Source organism: Amphibalanus amphitrite, unplaced genomic scaffold (assembly GCF_019059575.1).
Source record: "Amphibalanus amphitrite isolate SeventyFive unplaced genomic scaffold, NRLGWU_Aamphi_draft 000101F_arrow, whole genome shotgun sequence".
NCBI classification, from domain to species: Eukaryota; Metazoa; Arthropoda; class Thecostraca; order Balanomorpha; family Balanidae; genus Amphibalanus; species Amphibalanus amphitrite.
In genome coordinates, this window is record NW_024881596.1 from 450,517 (window position 1) to 469,536 (window position 19,020).

Here is a 19,020-nt window from a genome sequence, read left to right on the forward strand (position 1 = left end):
CGCGGCCGTGCCCTGGGGGCATGTCCAGCTCGGTGAGCCGGCCGTCTTCCCCGCCCCGCCCCGCTCGGCCGCCGCGGCCGCCGCGGCCAGCCAGCCCGGTTATGACGGTTTTATGCGATCTGTTTATAGTGGGCTCGGCATTGAGTGGGCCGTTGGAACGCGGGAGGCGATATCTGAATAGCTTTTCTTCGGATCTGTTCTCCACGGCTGTGAATTGCCCGGCGGCGATCCTGTGGGGAATTTGTTCGGCTGCCGGCGAACGCGACGGTTGGGCGTTGGACGGACGCTGCACCGGCCCTGAGGCCACGGGCACTGCTGGGGTGGGTACTATGAGACGGGCTTGACTGAAGTAGACATTGAGCTGAACCCGCTGGGCCCTCTACATACATTTTAATTTAACGGTACATCTGAATGCTGTGGTTTTGTCAATAAATAATGTCAACCGTTAATAGTTATCATCTGCGCGGCGATTATAGTTGTCTATCTTTTTTTACAGTACCTACATTTCCAGGCGTGTTACATTATTAAAACAAACAACCGAAGCATTTGAAGAAAAGTCGCATAAGGTATTCACTTAACTAAATAATTACTAATTAAAAGTCACATGTGATGAGACACTGAAAAGGGTAAAATCAATTTCATAATCGGGAGAAGGCGCAACTGACCAATCAAATAGTGTTCAGTTGTATGTAAATTAAATGATCGATTAGTGCACTAAATTTCTTTATTTTTGCCAGAATGATGATACAAATATTATTTATCATAGACCTCTGTATTTATACATACATTTTTTAATGCTATATGATATTTTTTATGTTTTGTCTTGTAAACAATGTAACATCATTAACTTGTACCTTGTTTGGCAAAAAAAGTATGGGACCGACAGCAGCGAATCATAGCACAGCGACTTCGACATCAAATAGCACAAGAACGTCTATCCCGAAACCACGTGCAGCATATGTCAAAATAAAAATAAAATCGGAGCAAGAGGGTCAAAGGCAAGGTCAAAGGCCTGCCGCCCTCTTGCTGCCGCCTGCTCTGTTCGTTCGCGTGGGGGAGGGCCTTGTGCGTAGCTTTTTATAATATGTTCACCTCTCAATATCCGTGCATCCTTAAAGTCAAATTACATATCATAGACGTATATCATTGATAAATGTAAACCAATAGGGACATCATGGGTCCGTCTTGCTTTGTTGACCCGTGAAACGGCGATTTTTATTTACAAAATTGAATTTATAATGAACATTAGCTCAGGCTTCAAGTGGCTCCTAACTAAACTTACAGCCGTATAATGGTTTCAAGAGGTTGAATCATTACAAGCAGCTAAGCATAGAATATTGATAAGTCCAAAGTGGAAACTGATTCTGCGCTGACGTTCACTGCTTTTATTTTCGTTCGAACGGGTCTGCTTTTCTTTTATTTCTCACAATTTTTCACATGAAGGTAAATGTTTTGAGCATTCCTTTCTTGGATGTGGATATCTGCGCACCATGACGTGTTTTATCGTATTTAAAACGCATTTAAAGGTATTGATAATTGCTAACTATGAAGAAATTTGGTGATCTACATAAGACAAGACACGCAGACCAACATGGCCGATATCGTGGACATTGAAGATGTCAAGGTTTCTTCGGGACGGCAAAGCCAGCAAACCTTTCATTCCGTGAGTGGGCGACATCTCTCCCGCGCATGATATCTATCGATCTAAAATCTATACTTATAGGGGATGTGGGATACCTATTTTGTACAAATACTTGAAGATGTACTTTAATGTAACAAGTTTATTTCGCTTAAGCTAGATTAGAAGATGCTGGTGCTCCTTTTTGACTCTTGTAGACGTTCCCGATGTTTTTATGAACACCGAATCATGGGCTATTTTGATATTCTATTGATGTATTTTATTTTACCTATTTATTATTCATTATATGTATTACGCTGCAGAAGGTACAGTCCACAGCAAAAGTAATGTGGGGTTTCAGTCATGGGTATGTTCTGCTTCTGAAGCTTAGGGACGATTAGCCAGACTACAGTGAAACTTTGAATGTAGCTTATATGTATCGTCACCCTTGCAGCTGCAACTTTAGCTATTGACATCTTCTTTTCGATCACTCCGCATTTAACAATCGCCAGTCAAAGCCAACCGTTGAGATTGGTAAAACCCTACATTACTTTAGCGGTGGGCTGTACTTACTACTTTTTGCGTTGACATGTTACGAAATCCATCTATTCCCCTCGTAAGTCCTGTACCACTATGCCATTTTTACTCTCTTTGTGACTCTTCCTCGATATTTTTCACGCAGACCGGATCGTGTCCGGCCGCGTGTCCCGATGGCGGGGCCAGGAGCGTGTCTCAGGCCTCAGGCGGGGGTGCACCGGAGCCTACTGCCACCCCTCCGCCGGTCCGCGCTGGGAAGGGACTCTCGCTGTGGATGGCCGCTGTGTTCATCATGGGCGAGATGTGTGGGAGCGGTATGCTCTCACTGCCGTATGCACTCACACACATGGGTAAGTGGCTTGCGCTCCACATAGTGCACATCACTGTTCCGTATGTTCTCGTAAATGTATAATGTTTATTTCAGTACTCTTGTCTATCTTCAGTATATTTTTTTTCTGTCATAAAGGAGGTCGACATATAACAACTTCAGTTAGCACAATCAGAAGCTAACGTTAAGTTAGGTAGACGTGATTTGGGTAAGAATTTATCTTTTTAAAATGTTTATTAGCATTAGAACCCTGGGTCGCTCAACCATGACAGGGTGATTCTTCCTATTCCAAGGCCACTCTTCATGTATTTGCCGCAGGTTTCATGGGCGCTCCTCTGATCGGTCTGATCGGCCTCGGCTCCGGCTACTGTGCCTGCTGCCTGGCCCGCTGCTGGGTGCTCCTGGAGAACCGACACCCGGAGCTGCGGGGGCAGCACACGCAGCAGCCGCTTAGCGACATAGCCTTCCACTGCCTCGGGAAGCCCGGCAGGTCAGACACCTACAGCCTCACAGGTTACCTCTTACTCGATATTTAGCTCTGAATACGTGAGCCCTTCGCTGCAAAACCATCGCTGGACGATAGGAACTTTCGCTTTCTCATTCAAGGACTCTTACACCACACGCATGCATTGAGCTTTATAAGCCACTGAGCATAATCCAGTTGCCTTCCTTTCTTCAGGATTTTCGCCGCTGTCTGCATGTGCATCAACACGTTCGGCACGTGCATCGTGTACGTGCTGATCGTGGCGCAAATGCTACAGGCGCTGCTGGGCGGCCACATCCAGATGCACTACTGCATCTGGATCCTGGTGCTCTCCGTCGCTCTGGTGCCGCCCACCTGGTTCGGATCGCCAAAAGATATCCGGTGAGACGAACTCTTACTTAAGTGCAGTTCTGTGGGAGAGTTGATCGTAAGATGCAACCCGTTTTGAAGCTTCCGCTCTTCTATCTAAACTCTCTATCTCAGATCTAAACGTTTTCCAATTCAGTAGAGCATCATTCCAGTCGTTTTTGGTTAATTAGCTCTGTTAAGACTATGTCGTGTCCGCGTTTGCGGCACCGTTCACAGAGGGATCGGCGTGATGGCGCTGGCCACCACGGTGCTCGCCTGGTTACTCTCCATGGGACAACTGGCCGTGCACTTTGACACGCTGCACCAGAACGCAACATTCACCCAGCCCGGCTTCCTGCCGTTCTTCCTGGGCATCGGGCCGATCCTGTACAGCTACGGCGGCGCCTGCACGCTGCCCACCATCCAAATCGACATGATCAACAGGGAGCACTTCACTTACTCCGTCATGCTCGGATACTTAGGTGAGTGTCAAATGTGCGGTGGTATCGCAAAGGTGAGTTGTGGACTGTAGTGTGATGACTTACGAGCAGAACCAGATGGATGGATGGTGTTGGTGACTGGATCATGGCACAGCTCGTGAAAAGATGCTACGGTGCAGATATTTAAGGAAGATAACAGACAAAACTCACAACAGCCCTATGCACTATGCAGTGAAGCGTAGCAAAAGTTCTTTGCTAATAAGGTTGTGTCAAAAAAAGATGTCATACCTGACGTAAGTTTTTTTCTGCTCTTGACCAGTGCACGCTGACATTGGGCAAAATACAAAGGTGATTTAACCCGCGCCGTGCTGGTGGCCTGAACTTTCCGCCGAGTGCTGGGGGGGGGCGTTTTCACGCCCCCCCATCTAACTCGGCTCCTGGGCCACGTAGCGACACGCGGTAAGCGGCAATCGAAAGAGCGTCAAAAATAAGGACGAAAACACTTCGGTCATTTTTTGGGTCAGGTCAAAGGTCAGGTCACCAGAGGTCACCAAAGGTAAAATGTTGACTATTTCAACATTTTGGAAACTGCCAACGGCTATCTCGGGAACCGATAGAGCTACAGCGCCGCGGAAAAGCGCATTCGATAGCCCTTTTACAGACCTTTCTGAGTAATGTTCTCAGATTTGACCTCAGGTCAACGGTTTAGCCTCCAGAGGGCAAAAACTCCAAAAATAGCCGTTTTTACGAAAAACGTTTTTTCGTCAATAACTTTTGACTCATAAGCGCCATGACATTACTTTTGCCAGCATCGTGTTCCTCTCGTCGAGACGCGTCGAATGAACTATTCGTTGACCTTGAAAGGTCATTTTGAAAATTTGACCTCAGGTCAAGGTCATGACCTGACCGAAAAGGGTCATGTTGCATATCCGTCGATCCGTATCGTCGAGCTGAACACATCTGACGTGTTTTCACCGCTCTAGCACGTCTCTATCAAAAGTTATAGCCAAAAAACTGCTGGCGACCAATCATGACCTGAGATGACCTCAGGGGCACACAGAGGGGTCACTGGTGCATTTTTCCTATTCAGTGTGTCATGTTTACCTATGAACCGATGTTTGAGAGCGTTTTGAACGATATTCGTCCAAAAGAGGCGCATTTCAATTTTCTCCCATTGACTTATAATGGAGAGGTCGCAAAATTGACCTGACCTTAGGTCACAGATATCAAAAATCCGAGATATACATTTTATACATACTGTTACTCATATCAATCGCTGAAAGTTTCAAAGTGATCGTTCAGTCGGTGTAGCTATAGCGAGCCTTTGAACTTTTTCTGAGGTAAGGTCACTTGACGTGACCTGGTGACCTGACCTTGAACGGTCTAGGTCTGAAATTTTCACAACATGTGCGGAAATGATGTAGGAACACGTGTACCAAAAACGGCGGCGCTGCGCGCCGCCGTTTTTGAGATATTCGCGAAAAACCTGAGGGGGGGGGGGCGTAAAAACGCCCCCCCCAGCACGGCGCGGGTTAAAGTTGCAGCAGCCTACCAAATACATCCTGCTCAAATAATATACCTTTGTACAGATTACAATGATACGAGGCCGTTCAACCAGGCGTGAGATGTTGATATGTAAAAAAGACGTGATACGGTTAGATTGATAAGATTATACTCGGAGATTCAAGATCAAAGCGCTGTTCGTGCCTTTCGAACTCTGCCTGCACATCTGAACCGCCCACACTGAAAACTTTTTTTACCATTTCCTGAAGGGTAAACCCGCCATAGCATGGTAGCTTGACACAGACGTTTTTTACCACCTTCCAGATGGTAAATTTTACTCTTTCATGAAGAGTAAACTCGCCAGGGAGGGGTAACATGACACACAGACGTTTTTTACCATCTTCTGAATGGTAAACTCTTTTGATTTACTCTTGTCTAGAGTGTAACATTTTTTGGGTTACACTCTTTGAAAGGGTAAATCTTTAACGGAACCCTTTTTTAGGGAGTAACGCATCATCTACTCTGTGCTTTACCCTCCTACAGAGAGTATATTCTTATGGCCTACCCTTTGTCACATGGTAATGTTTACTCCTTCCTTTAGTGTAAACCCCCCAGAGGATGGTAACAGACCCACAGACGCTTCCTTCAGAAGCTTCACGAAGCTTCTGTTAACCGGAGCTCACCAACTAAAAAAAAAATGTTTCAAGAGCAACAATGTAGGTATATTTGGCTTCCGTACAAACAATACGAGGGGCACACCAACCATGAACATTGTGAGACTCTTCACTTATTCATACAAATTTATACAAAGCGTTCAGCAATGCACAAGCGGTAAATAAACACCACGATACAACTTGAATGCAATTTGAATATGAATACAAGACATTCAGCGCCCTCATATTGGATTAGGCAGAGCGCACAATATTCAACATGCACCGTGACATCGCCCGTCTCCTGGTTCTGCTCGCCGTAGTGCGGGTACTGACCGTTGTGGCCTGCCCGGCACCAGCGCCGCCATCCAGGTCTACACTTCGAGTGGCGGATCACCAGCTCAGGCACCATCTCACCAAAAGAAAACTTGCTTTCCCACGGAACTTTTCTCGGCTTTCATCGAGCTCTCCTAGTGATTTGGCCCCAGCTCTAGCCACCCAACGGCTGCCGGCATTTGAATCTTCCCGAGCCCCAGGGACGACGGACCGCGCCCCCGCGCCGCGCGCAGAGCCCCACGGACGCCAGCCGGCGGCCGTGTCGCCTCACCCTCCCCTCCAGCTGAGAGCCCCGCCGGCCCGCGGGGGTGGGGAGCGGCCGATCGCGCTGCCCGCGTCCCACGGTGCGCCGCCGGCAGCCCAGGCCCCGCCCACCAGCGTCTCCTCGCGCCCCAAGCCGGCCCGCAGCGGCGGACGCCGTCCACAACGCCGCGGCGCCCGCGGTGGCCGCGGCAGGGGCAGGAGCCGACCGGAAACGACAGGAAACCACCATCGGAATCTTCGTATCGGAAGCTTGAATATTCAAAGCCTTAAGCCTAAACTATTGGACCTGACCTATGAACTTCGCCAAAACAATTACGATGTCGTACTACTGTCGGAGACCTGGCTACGCCCTTCTACGCCAAACAGACTTTTAGTGCTCCCTGGCTACTCCCTTAGCCGCACAGACCGACCTGATGGCCGCGGGTACGGCGGCGTCGCAATCGCTACAAAATCGGATATCACATCAGTGCCCATCAAGTTCCCAAGTTTTGAGCGCGGCTGCAGCCAGCTCGAGTCAAAGTGGGCGCTGCTCAAGCTCGACAAAGGTCGTCAACTCATCGTATGTTCTTTATACCGCCCCCCTCGCCACTCCGAAACCGCTTTATGTGCCGATTTCGCCGACCTTGAAAATCAGTTACAAAGAGTACTTATCGATCACCCTAGGACCCCGCTCGTCATCTGCGGTGATATAAACTGTGACCTGCTGAAGAAAGAACCCAACTTTCGTGCACGACAGCATCTCAGCAGCTTCCTATCGGACTACTCCCTAGACCAGCTAGTAACAACTCCGACTTTCACTTCCGGTTCGCTCCTAGACGTGTGTATGGTGAACAAAGTGGACCTCTTCTCTAACACCCGTGTTGAGTTTTGTCATTTTAGTCCGCATAAATTTATTAGCGTAGATGTCAATGTCCCCAAACTGCGTCCGAAGCCTACAATCATCTCAGCTCGTTCGCTCAACCGTGTTGATGTCACTGCCCTTAATTCTGATCTGGAGCTTGTCGACTGGGAGCCTGTGTTTACCGCCGCGACTGTTAGTGATCAGTGGGATGCATTCGTGTCCAATTTTTTGCCTATTATCGACGACCACGCCCCACTCAAGCGCATTACCATTCGGAACCCCACAGCGCCCCCGGCCTCTGCTGTCACACGGAACCTTATGTCCCAGCGCCGCGCCTCGCTACGACTGTCCGGTCGTCAGTCGACAGCTTACAAGGAGCTGAATCGCTCTGTTCGGGCCGCGCTGCGTCGCGACCGGCGAGAGGAGCTTCAGAGAAATATCTGCGAGCGGGGTCCCAATAAGGTCTGGCAGTCTATCAGGACAGTTGTAGCAGGGAAAAAGGACGGTCCTAGTGTGCAGCCTAATTTACCCGCCGATGAACTAAATTCATTTTTCGTCTCTGTCGGACCTCGCATCGCTGCGGAGGTCCGGTCTCTTAACACCACTACCGATCTGAACGTTCGCCTCCCCCGGGTCGGTGCTTGTCGTTTCCAGCTCCGCGCGGTCACTCTCGGCGAACTCGGTCACACTATCTTCGGCATGCGCAACTCAGGCGCCAGTGGGACTGATGGCATTTGCATCCGAATGTTAAAGTCCGGCTTCTCAACTATCGGTCGCGTCATACTTTACATTATCAATACGTGTATTACCAACTCCGATATCCCCGATTCCTGGAAACATTCCACAGTCCACCCAATCTTCAAATCTGGCAGCCCCTCAGATCCCACCAACTTTCGACCAATCTCATTAGTCCCCGTGATTATGAAGGTTGTGGAACGCCTTGTACATCAACAGCTTTACCACTACCTCTCAAATAACTATCTCCTTGCCTCCTCGCAGCATGGTTTTCGCCCCCGACACTCCACAGAGACCGCTCTGCTGTCCGTCACAGACCAAATCCTCGCAGCCTCTGATAGGGGAGAACTTTCACTGCTGTGTCTCCTTGATTTGAGCAAATGCTTTGATGTCATCGACCACGACCTTCTACTTCAAAAACTGGCTATGCACGGGATCGAGACCACTTGGTTTTCTGCTTTTCTCACGGGACACACCCAGAGCGTGTCCCTATCTAACGGCGCCGGAGGTAGAGAACTGTCGCGGCCGCTTCCAAATAATATGGGCGTCTTCCAAGGATCTGCCCTGGGACCGTTACTCTTCACCATATTTTCGAACAACCTCTCGCTATACGCAGGTGACGCCACCGTTTTCCAATATGCGGACGACACCCAGGTTCTAGTGAGCGGCCGTGCCGACGACCTCAGATCGCTTATCTCTCGCATGGAAGCTTCACTCGCATCAATCAGTGACTGGTTCTGTCTTCACGCCCTCAAGCTAAACGCAAACAAAACTCAACTAATGGTTTTTGGCAGCAGACAAAATTTACGGAAAGTACCCGACTTCAGCGTCTCTCTTCGTGACTCTGTGTTGCAGCCATGCGAGCAGGTGGGGAATCTGGGTGTTGTCTTTGACAGCGCCCTGTCCTGGGAAGCACATGTGTCCGAGCTTAGTCGTCGGTGTACTGGCTTGTTGGTCGGACTGTCTCACGCACGAAATTGTCTCCCTGACGGTGTCATTAAAGTCCTCGTTACATCTCTTGTCATATCACGGATCAACTACTGCCTCACTGTGTACGGTAACGGGACTCAGAAAAATTTTGACCGACTCCAGAAAATTTTGAACTTTGCCGCTAGAGTGATCTTCGGACGGCGTAAGTTTGACCACGTCTCGGACCTGCGTGACAGACTTGGCTGGCTATCACCAAAATCCATGTCAGATTACCTGACACTCGCGATCGCGCAAAAGGTCATTAAGCATGAAGAGCCCGAGAACCTCGCTGCACTGTTCGTCCCTAACCAAAATTTTCGAGACAGGCACACACGGCAGGATCATCTCCTTCATCTTCCCCGACCGAGGCTTGAAACTGGAAAACGGCGTTTTGAGTACCGTGCCGCGGCGCTATTGAATAGCCTCCCACCCCAGGTAGTGCAGCTGCCACCTGCCAGCTTCGCCCGGTCTGCCAGGGCCGCGCTGATTAACAAATCCCCGCTACGCCGCTGACGAGTCTGTTTAGTAGTAGGCAGGGCATGCCGCCAATTGGTGGACGATCTGTTTGTGCTTATGTATATATATATATATATATATATATATTGTTTGTCTTGTGTACATATGTATATGATTATTGTCGCGACCCCCATCGATGGATGACTGTCGTCTAGTGCTGAGGGTTCTTCCCCCTGCCCGCATGATTGTTACCCATTATACTCGGATCTAAGCCGTAATCGCCACGCCATATGTGGAAGGCTTTTGGTGTCAATACATACATACATACAGGTCAAATTAGCACCACTCAACGGCACGCAATGCTCTAGCACATCGGTACTTACAATAAAATGTCCACAGAGGCTCTATAGGCGATGAACAACACACAAGCACAATCACCAACGGCCACGCCGCGCGGCACCGACACTGCTCACATCCGCTCTCGGAGACCAACGGCCGAAAACTGACAGATGCGCGCGGCCTTCAAACCGCAAACGGCCGATCTCGTTTCTGATTGGCTGATTGTTTCCATTTCAAATATCATCTTCACGAGGGTAAACAAGATCCACGCATGAAACGACTATCTGTACCCGAGTCACGATACCCAGGAGGAAAGAGTTTTCGTGATGTACTGGATCGCGAGAGTAATATTGATATTTACATGGTAATAATACTCTTCGCTGGCGAATAACTTCAATTGAACCACGTACCGTTACTATGCACATAATGGTAGCAGCGAGTTACCCTTTCAATATAGGGGAGAGTGGGGCAAAGCGGCCACCCGGGGCAAAGCGGCCACCCATCGTTTTAGCCCTTCATAGCTGGCGTCAATTCCAATTTATGGTTTTCAATTATACTTCTCTTCACGGTCGTTCGAATGTGCCAGACCGGGGTTTCAGGCCCATCACCATTGTTCTGTGAAACACGGAAAAGCATTTCTTGCCAGGTTACCAACTATGTTTACAATTTTTAAATGTTATGTTATTCCATAACCGTTTGGAATTTTTATAAGCGTTCTTGTCCATGCATTGCATGGTTATCGTACATGTATTCTACCAATTGTAATGTTTTTTACCCCACGAATAGCTAAACTGGAATATTTTTGTCTCGGACGGTATGCGCGGGGCAAAGTGGCCGGGGCAAAGTGGCCACCCCCCAATTGGCCATAAGTTGCTTTCATCTGGATAAAAAACATTATTTATATTCAAATGTGTCGTCATGCATTCATCTTGGCCACTTTTCAGTTGCATGAGTTACCAAATAATGCAATTAAATGTTTTTTCATGATAATCCTTTCTTTGTTTACCTACAGATGGAAGATGATAAAGTAAACATCCATCCTCGCTTAACCTTGTCACCATCAAATACCCTAGTCGTACACGAGGCAACTATTTTGTTTCTCATATCGGGACTTGAGAAGACGCCGGTGGCCGCTTTGCCCCAGGGTATGGGGCAAAGTGGCCAATATGCATAGGTTTAAAGTTTTGTCAATATCTTTCATATGTGAACGCGTTTGGAAATAAAACGCAGTTGAAATAAAAGGCAACTTAATAGGGATCACATTGGTATAGAAAGAATCTTTCTAAGTTTAAAAATGAAGCGTTGGCATCGTGAGAAGCGTTAGGGTGGCCGCTTTGCCCCACTCTCCCCTACTATTATCTTGCGGGTTTGATGAAAATGAACTCTCCAGGAGGTAGTAAAAAAGTTTTGAGTGCAAATCTGACCCAACAACATTCCTTAGTTTAAGGTCTTATGGGGCTCCAACTTTCGGAGAAAAAACTTCTGAACAGTAGAAAAACGGTGTAGCTAAGGGTGGATGACCATTGACTATTAGAGTCAATAGTCAATGGTCATCCACCCTATTGCCCATTTTACCCTCTTTGTCGAATATGAACATTCAAGACAGGCGGCAACCCACACATCGTTAGACGGCGAATGACAAGTGCATTGCGGCACAGCATCCATGTAATGCGGCACAGTATATCTGTAAACTCAAATTTTCTCCGTGTAACCAGCAGGCAGCAATATCTGAGATTCTGACAGTAGGTGCCTTACCTACTGATTAAGGTGATGTTGATGATTATTTGGTTTTTTAGGACGCACCAACAACGAGGCTATATGGCGCCCATCTACTGCTTTAGGTATATTTAACCCTCGCATGTGTAGGGGGGGGGGGTCGAATGGACCCCCCCCATGGTTTTTCGCGAATAACTCGCGTAAAAAGCGGCCGATCGCGACGAAACTTTCAGTACCCTCGCATTAATCAATTTTACACCTACCCTGAAAATTTCATGACCCTGACCCAAATGACCTTTGACCTGTGACCTCTTTTCCGAGACCATGTTTGGCCGGAATCGCGATTTCGCGTATGTCGGCTCGCATTAGCCGCGCGTTTGCAAGCTTTTCGTGGTTTCAAACGTTCAAACATGTGATTTGATGTTGCTTCCATACATTAGGGTGGGTGTCAAGGTCACCTGAAGGTCAGGTCAGGTCATTGACCTTTGGTGTCCTCGGATGACCTCGGTTCACTTTTTCGAGTTTTTCATGTTTCTAGGCTAGTTTTTGGAGCTGAATTCGAATTTAGCAACCATTTGAACATTTACGAAGTAGTTTTGGCGACTTCGTAACATGTTACGAAGCTGTCAGAGGCGGTTGACACGTACTACGAATACCTACCCGTCACGACGCCTACTGGTTGACCTGACCTGACCTGACCCGACCTGGTCTAAATGCTTAAAGACATCATCTGTGATCAAAACTAGCACGATATTCGTGATCAGGACCCCGAAAAACCCCTTAGCAGCCACACTTTACGACTTTTTAACAGGTCCCGATTTTCCCGACTTTGGGTCATTGACCTGACCTGGAAAGTCAACCAATGACCTAGGACCTTAAAATTGGGTATCATCGGCTTCCTCTCGTCACGGGCAACACGCTCGTTTTTTCCGCGAAGCTCTAGCTTGATCAGGGGCCAAACGGCAAGGGGGGGGGTCCAACCGACCCCCCCCCCCCCCCTACACATTAGAAGCTGGCAAACGCCGCACACATGCGAGGGTTAATTCTGCTCACTTATCAAAACTTAATAACTAGAGAGCTCAAACTTGGTATATTGAGTTTCCATGGCTGTGGTTTGTTTTTATTTTGTAACTTGGTCGCATATTAAAGCAAATATTTGTATCTTGCATCACTGACTGACAATTGTTGCCATAATTGTGCTTGATTGTTGAAATTGTGCAGGACAAGTACAACTAACCAGAGCGCGCCTGCCAATCGAGGTCTTCACACGTACCTATACAAAAATAAAATCGGTCTATTTATTGCTGGTTCGCTGAGAACCGGAGACAGTTTGTTATATTTCTGGGTTATCTGGTCTCGCTTGACGAAGACTGTTTGGGCTGGCGGTTCGTGGAATAAATGGTGGCCTCTGTCCAGAGAATTCGCCGTGTGAAATTCTGACGTTACTGTAGGCCATAAAACTCGCTGGCTCCTTCGAGGCCAAATAGAATATAGTTTAACCTCGCATGACGGCTATAAATGAACTTTTTCTCGTTTTAAATAAACTAACGTGTGTTTATGGAGCCAATAAATCGACAGGCACCACTAAATACCAACTGCTCTGTCTGACCGCCAAAAGAAAAAAACTGTTTTAGTGCCAGAAAGAGTTGAACTCCTTGTTGTTGAAGCTCCGTACTTTGCAGCGGTTAGCTACATTTATGGTACGATCACCATAAAATAGCATGTTTTACCTCATGCAAACGGCATGTATGATCCAGTGATTTCTTTTTAATGCTTATGTCAATTTCATTTAATTCTTCGAAAAGGTATAAACGCACCTTCTTACATATTAAACAGTCATGCTTTTATAGCAACGACATTATATTGCTAGATGCAGTTAGCATCTTTTGACGTTGGAACACCTCGGGATTTATCCGCACTCCCGAATAGCATTGATGGATTGGCAAATCTGATTTGTCGTAGCGTTACATTTCTGTGAAAGGAAGGTGGGCTGGAATTCACAGATGAAGTTTGGCACAATGCAGGTGGTGGGATGGACGCCGATACAGTTATACCTAGAATGGAGATGTCTTTCCGGACACCAGTATCGGTGAGATTGCTTTCGTTCTGAATGAAACATAGATACACTTCACAATTAACAAGTAGTTGTAGAAAATGGCAGGATAAACCGCTGATGCCGGACCCGTTGTGAGACGCTGAGGCTTGTTAGCTAAGCTGCAATGTTCCGTTATCAAGGTGAATCGTGAATGGTAGGCAAACAACCTTGTAGTGGCTGGATCGTGGGATAAACGTGCACGCTCGTATGCGTGAGGAAACGCCTTGGAGGCTTTATCATGAATGATGGACAATCTTGAAACCTTTTATTTCCGAGAGGATTATGAAACGATCCTCCCCCTCCCCCCAGAAGTTTTAAGTTATGAAAATACAACTACTTCATGATGACCATACAATGCCTTAAAAATGCAAACTGCGACATAACAACTAGTTTGGTGACTTATCTTGGCACAATGATTCAGCATCAGGATCATCAAATATAACGGTGAGTGTGCATGCATAGGGCAGCTGCATCAGAGACGAGATTTTATCGTTGAGTGGATAAAAGAACGTCGCCGTGACAGGGTGGAGGCGATTTTCTCTGTACACTGTGACCAACTGCACCGAATAATTCCCAGAAATTGGCAGGAAGGATGGGTCGTGGCAATAGCGGCAGGTACGGCCTTGCACTGAGCCACTTTGAATTCATCCGGTCTAGTGCCACAGCAATGCATGTAGAATGCGACGGGAAGGAAATGGAAGAAGCTTTATTTGATTTCAAATAGCGAGAAGCATGACATAATGCAGTTATACCAAAGCATATTCGGGAATTGTTTGCTGCCGGGAAAGATAAAATATCCTGGATTCCTTTTGAAGATATTTTGAGCTCGGCCACGACCTTATGGAATTAAATGATCTGACAGAGCATAGATATTGTGTAATGAAGTTAAGATCTGTAGCACAAAATATGTCTGCAGACTGCAATCTACATCCATTGTTGTGAAGTCAAATTTTATTCCACTTTCCAGTCACATCGAACATGAACAACGGCAGCCCATTATATAAGCTTCGGCGAATAAGATTCGATGGTAATCTTTGTGACCGATAAGATGCTTACACGCAGTTGAATGAAACACGGCAGGGTTAGACCGGTCAACAGTCTCCTGAGCCGTGGCACTGCCCGGGCGCTAAGTCGTCCGCACGCGCAGCTCAGTGCTTCAGAGCCGTCTGTCTAACGGAGAGGCCCCTTCCGGAGTCACGGCCCTCTTCCTGCCGAGAGCTGCGACCCGGGACCGGTCCGAGCTGCGCTGGCGCGGTGCCCGGTCCTGTTCAACACTCGGCTGCGGTCTCCGAACACGGGATCGGTGCCGCTTGAAGGCTCTGATCGCAGCTCCGAGTGCAGCTCTATCCGCATTGCGACTGCGGTCAGACTTCCCTGGCGCTGCGGCGCTGCGGCGGCTATCACAGCCCGGCCGGTCACACCTCCGCCGAATGTCGCAGGGGCGCTCATGTGACACCCACCCTCTGTGGTCAGCACCGGGGACCGGTTCGTGGTCAGCCGGTGACGGAAGCTGACGGCTCGGAAACCGCCGAGCACGCGACCCCGGCAGCCGCGGTTTGAACCGGCGACACCGCGACAGATTAGCACTGGAGTGCATACGGCTCGCCGGCAGTCATACGCCAACTAATCGGCCGCTGCAGGTTGGGACGCGGGACCTTGAGAGCTGCTATTGCCAACGGTGACGGTTACGGCAGGTCTGTCGGAAGCACGAAGAGGGACGATGAAAGCATCTAAACAGGTTTAGAAGCAGACATTTACAAATTCAGCTAGTAATTCGATGTTGCGGTGATAGGAAAATATATTGCTCTTCCTGGAGTTTGGTCGACGATTCCGGCTATTAATCTGCGGCATAGCGATGTCAAGTGAGAGTGTAAACATCTCAGACGTCGTCAACACTGCATAATTTCGGACACTTCCCGTTCGACCCGTTTCACATTAGCATCGCTAATGTGAAACGGGTGACATACCACCGTTATTCGATGCTTTCCTGGCGATAGCTTGTCCTTCCTGTCTCTGTGATTGTTTCGGCTATCCAATGTCTCCTTGCGCCCGAGAGGTGACATAATCCTTTCCCGCACATACCCGGTCACCAGCAAATAGTGCGCTGGTGGAATATGACTCGACGCTGCCTCACCCTGTACGTTTAAATCTCATATTCCTTGTTTGTTGTTTTGTTTCTCCTGTATTTCTTGCGTCTCCTCCTCTGACCCGAGCTGTCTTTTTGCGCCCACCAGGCTCTGTGCTGCTGTTCGCCCCGCTAGCCGCCCTGGGGTACGCCGCCTCAGGGGACCAGGTGGAGAAGAACATCCTTCAGACGCTCAAGCTGCACACGCCGGGAGTCGAGCCTGCCGCCGCCGAGATCATCTTCATCGTCCACCTGCTGACCGCCTTCTTCGTCATCCTGAACCCGTTCGCCCAGCAGATGGAGGCGCTGGCTGGCATCCCACACAGTGCGTCTTTGTCAGGCATGCATTGGGCTTGGGTTTACATCTAATATAGGGACACTAGCTTGGAACATTAACGAATGAGATAAGGAGAGGGAAAGGGACAGTGAGAGGGAGAGGGGGAGAGAGAGGGAGAGAGAGAGAGGGAGAGAGAGAGAGAGAGAGAGAGAGAGAGAGAGAGAGAGAGAGAGAGAGAGAGAGAGAGAGAGAGAGAGAGAGAGAGAGAGAGAGAGAGAGAGAGAGAGAGAGGCAGCTGGAGAGGGAGAGATGAGCACAGTTGTCCAGACGGGGAAGAAATGATGAACGATGTCTTACAAATCGGGGATTATTTAGGGAAAAATAAACACCACGGGGCGACAAACTCGTGGTTGAAGTTGAACGGACATGCATGGTTAGAATCTGGCTGCACAGCGCACTTGCTATAAAAACCCTTGGTGTAAATCTGAGGATTGAGGGTCTTTACTCCCACATCTAAGCCACCTTGTTTGTTAGCTGTTACAATGACACCATGTTCCAGGTATTGAAGTTTAATCCGTCTGGCGACACTTCAGTTAGTATTTGCGTGTGTTTGCGCCTTTGGCCTGCAGAATTCAGCCTGCGGCGGCTGGTGTTCCGTACTGGTCTGATGGGTCTGCTGGTCGTCCTCGGGGAGACGATACCGGACTTTATAGAGCTGATCCAGCTGCTGGGCTCGACGACCATCGCCACGACGGCGTTCATCTTGCCCAGCCTGATGTACATCCTGCTGGCCAGACAGAGCGATCCCGAGGGACGCTGGACCTCTGTGTGAGTGCGGAGACGGAGAGAGAAAGAGAGGAGGGGGATATACTTCGACAGGGGAGGAGTAAAAGGAAAGAAAGAACACGAGAAAGCCAAGAGAACATTAACGATAAAAACCAGTGCGCTACCATCCGTGCATTTTCATTTAAATTAACGTCATGTCTTTTAGCGGCTCTGTGCATTTAAATACCAAGAAAGAACATGATAAGCGATCCCGAATAAGCAATTTTTTTTTATTATGATATGAGTGCATGTACTCAAGGGCTAGATACTGCGAGCTCTGTCCGTAATCTATTTGTGCCGGCGTGTTTCAGACCGGTCCCACTATGGGAGAAGTGCGTCCTGCTGACAATGGCGCTACTCGGGATCGTGGTCGGTATCACTTCCACTGTCATGACGACGCAAGAGATCATCCAGTACGGGCTCGACTCGTCCTGCCTCATCAACACAGGAAGATCGGAGTAGCGCAGCTAAAGAGCCGTGCCGGGTGGTGACCGTCTAAATAACACAGCGGCTTTTGTAGACCACTGTGCCCACGAGAATGGATTTATTGTGTCGTGTCATAAAGCGAATGCCCTTGAAGACACGGGCTTATTTTGCTGGTAAGCGTTCTGGGGATTTCCTGGAGTTGAGCTTCGTAACATCACATACAATGAGAGCTATCCTATTTTCAATGGTGCGATATACCTACCCTACCCATGCCCATGAGATTAAATGACTGGTTGTAAAATGTCACAAATATCTAACTGGAACTTGGAAGATAAGACAATTGCTCAATTGATCAGCGAGCTGAACGCATCGATTTCACCAATGGGTAGATGCAAATAAACGTTTACGTAAGTGATGCGGTCTTTTTCTTAAAGAATACACAATACACAATATACTCAACCCTCCTGCTAAGAACTCGCAACGGCGCCTGTGAGGACCCAACACCAGCGCATCTGACGGCCTTTCAAGTTTCACCGGCACCCATGAGCGCACCACACACCGGTGACTCTGAGGAGCTCGCTCGCTTCGCTCGCTTGTAAAATACCATGCACATTAGGCACACTCCTTGGACATAAATTATATTCTTACTTGCCAATTTTCCACAATTTTTTCTCAGGACAAAGAACGTTTCAAAGAGGTCCGTCTGCCAGTCGGACCGAACCCACTGTTCCCCCCCCCCCCCACTCCCATCGAAAGGTCCTGGATACGTCCCTGCCTGGGCTGACACCGGGCCCCCGGGTGACTCGCGGGCCCGGGGTCAGGTGATCAGCAGGTGACCCCCTCTTGGGCGAAATCCTGGGTACGTGTCTGACGTACATCGTAAATAGTCCTCTTGATTTGATTCATCGGTTAAACATTGAATATAGGTTATAGGTAAGCTGGTTCTCTGGTCTGTGATCTCGCGTCGTATCAGATATAATGACATTCCATGTCGATGTGCCTAAATGAATATGCGAATATGCGTGAAAAAGGAGTGCTGCTCCCGCTCCTACACATCCGGGCCAAACAGTGACCGGCCTCTGCTTCTAGCCACCCGGGGCCGGTCTGCCGGCCGGCAGTCAGTCACTGCCCGGGGCTGATTTCTGAGGGACTTGCAAAAGTGCTTATTAATAATTTAATTAAATGTTTTACGTAATAACTAAGATGATTAGGCACATGTACCGGCTCTGAGTCGCATTTAAATAAAACATGCTAGCGTAAAATACCTATAAGTGTTTTGAAAATCAAGCTGATACCGAAATAATTGTGTTATGCATGACAAAAGCTCATTGCTCCAAACCAACCGAAATGTAACCCCATAGGCCGTTTTTTTGGGGAGGGGGGGGGGGCATAGGCGTCGCCAGAGGTTTTCGGTTGGGGGCAAAATCAACTTTTGTGTTAAAACTTGCCCTTCCCCAGTCTTTACTCACTCGTTTTACATATTCGACGCGCAATGGTGCGAGGAACCCGATGGTGACAAAGGTTTCCTTCTACCTATGACATGTAATTTTTTCACAGAAAAATTCGAAATTTTGAAATTTCATGACAAAAACGACTGGTAGAATTAAAGTATATAGAGGCTGCGATCGCCGACGCACTGCAAAAGGCCCCTGTGCAGACGCTCGACGCTCATGATCATTACCCAGAAAAAGGTGAAAAACGCTCCAAT

At 48.3% G+C, this 19,020-nt stretch overlaps 1 protein-coding gene across 7 annotated transcripts; it reads left to right on the forward strand.

Annotated features, from left to right (window-relative positions):
- The first annotated feature begins 960 nt into the window (after positions 1-960).
- LOC122380597 (amino acid transporter AVT1J-like) lies at positions 961-17,727 on the forward strand. 7 transcript variants are annotated; one of them, XM_043363883.1, is made up of 9 exons: positions 961-1,040; positions 1,527-1,663; positions 2,301-2,505; positions 2,802-2,973; positions 3,163-3,348; positions 3,553-3,797; positions 15,894-16,109; positions 16,691-16,889; positions 17,198-17,727. In XM_043363883.1, the coding sequence occupies exons 2-9, from the start codon at positions 1,592-1,594 to the stop codon at positions 17,346-17,348; spliced, it is 1,446 nt and encodes a 481-aa protein (XP_043219818.1). In that variant the 5' UTR covers positions 961-1,040; positions 1,527-1,591; the 3' UTR covers positions 17,349-17,727. The 7 variants fall into 7 exon arrangements, with proteins under 7 accessions (XP_043219818.1, XP_043219813.1, XP_043219814.1 ...); XM_043363878.1 differs by having other exon boundaries at positions 988-1,040; positions 15,894-16,124; XM_043363879.1 differs by having other exon boundaries at positions 995-1,040; positions 1,444-1,663; positions 15,894-16,124.
- The last annotated feature ends 1,293 nt before the right edge of the window (positions 17,728-19,020 follow it).

Excerpts from the sequence above, each read along its gene's own strand:
- LOC122380597 (XM_043363878.1), top strand. The coding sequence starts at position 1,592 with ATGGCCGATATCGTGGACATTGAAGATGTCAAGGTTTCTTCGGGACGG. Across the intron at positions 2,974-3,162 it reads TGCCTCGGGAAGCCCGGCAG|GATTTTCGCCGCTGTCTGCA; the intron begins GTCAGACACCTA and ends TCCTTTCTTCAG. Across the intron at positions 16,125-16,690 it reads ACACAGTGCGTCTTTGTCAG|AATTCAGCCTGCGGCGGCTG; the intron begins GCATGCATTGGG and ends TTTGGCCTGCAG.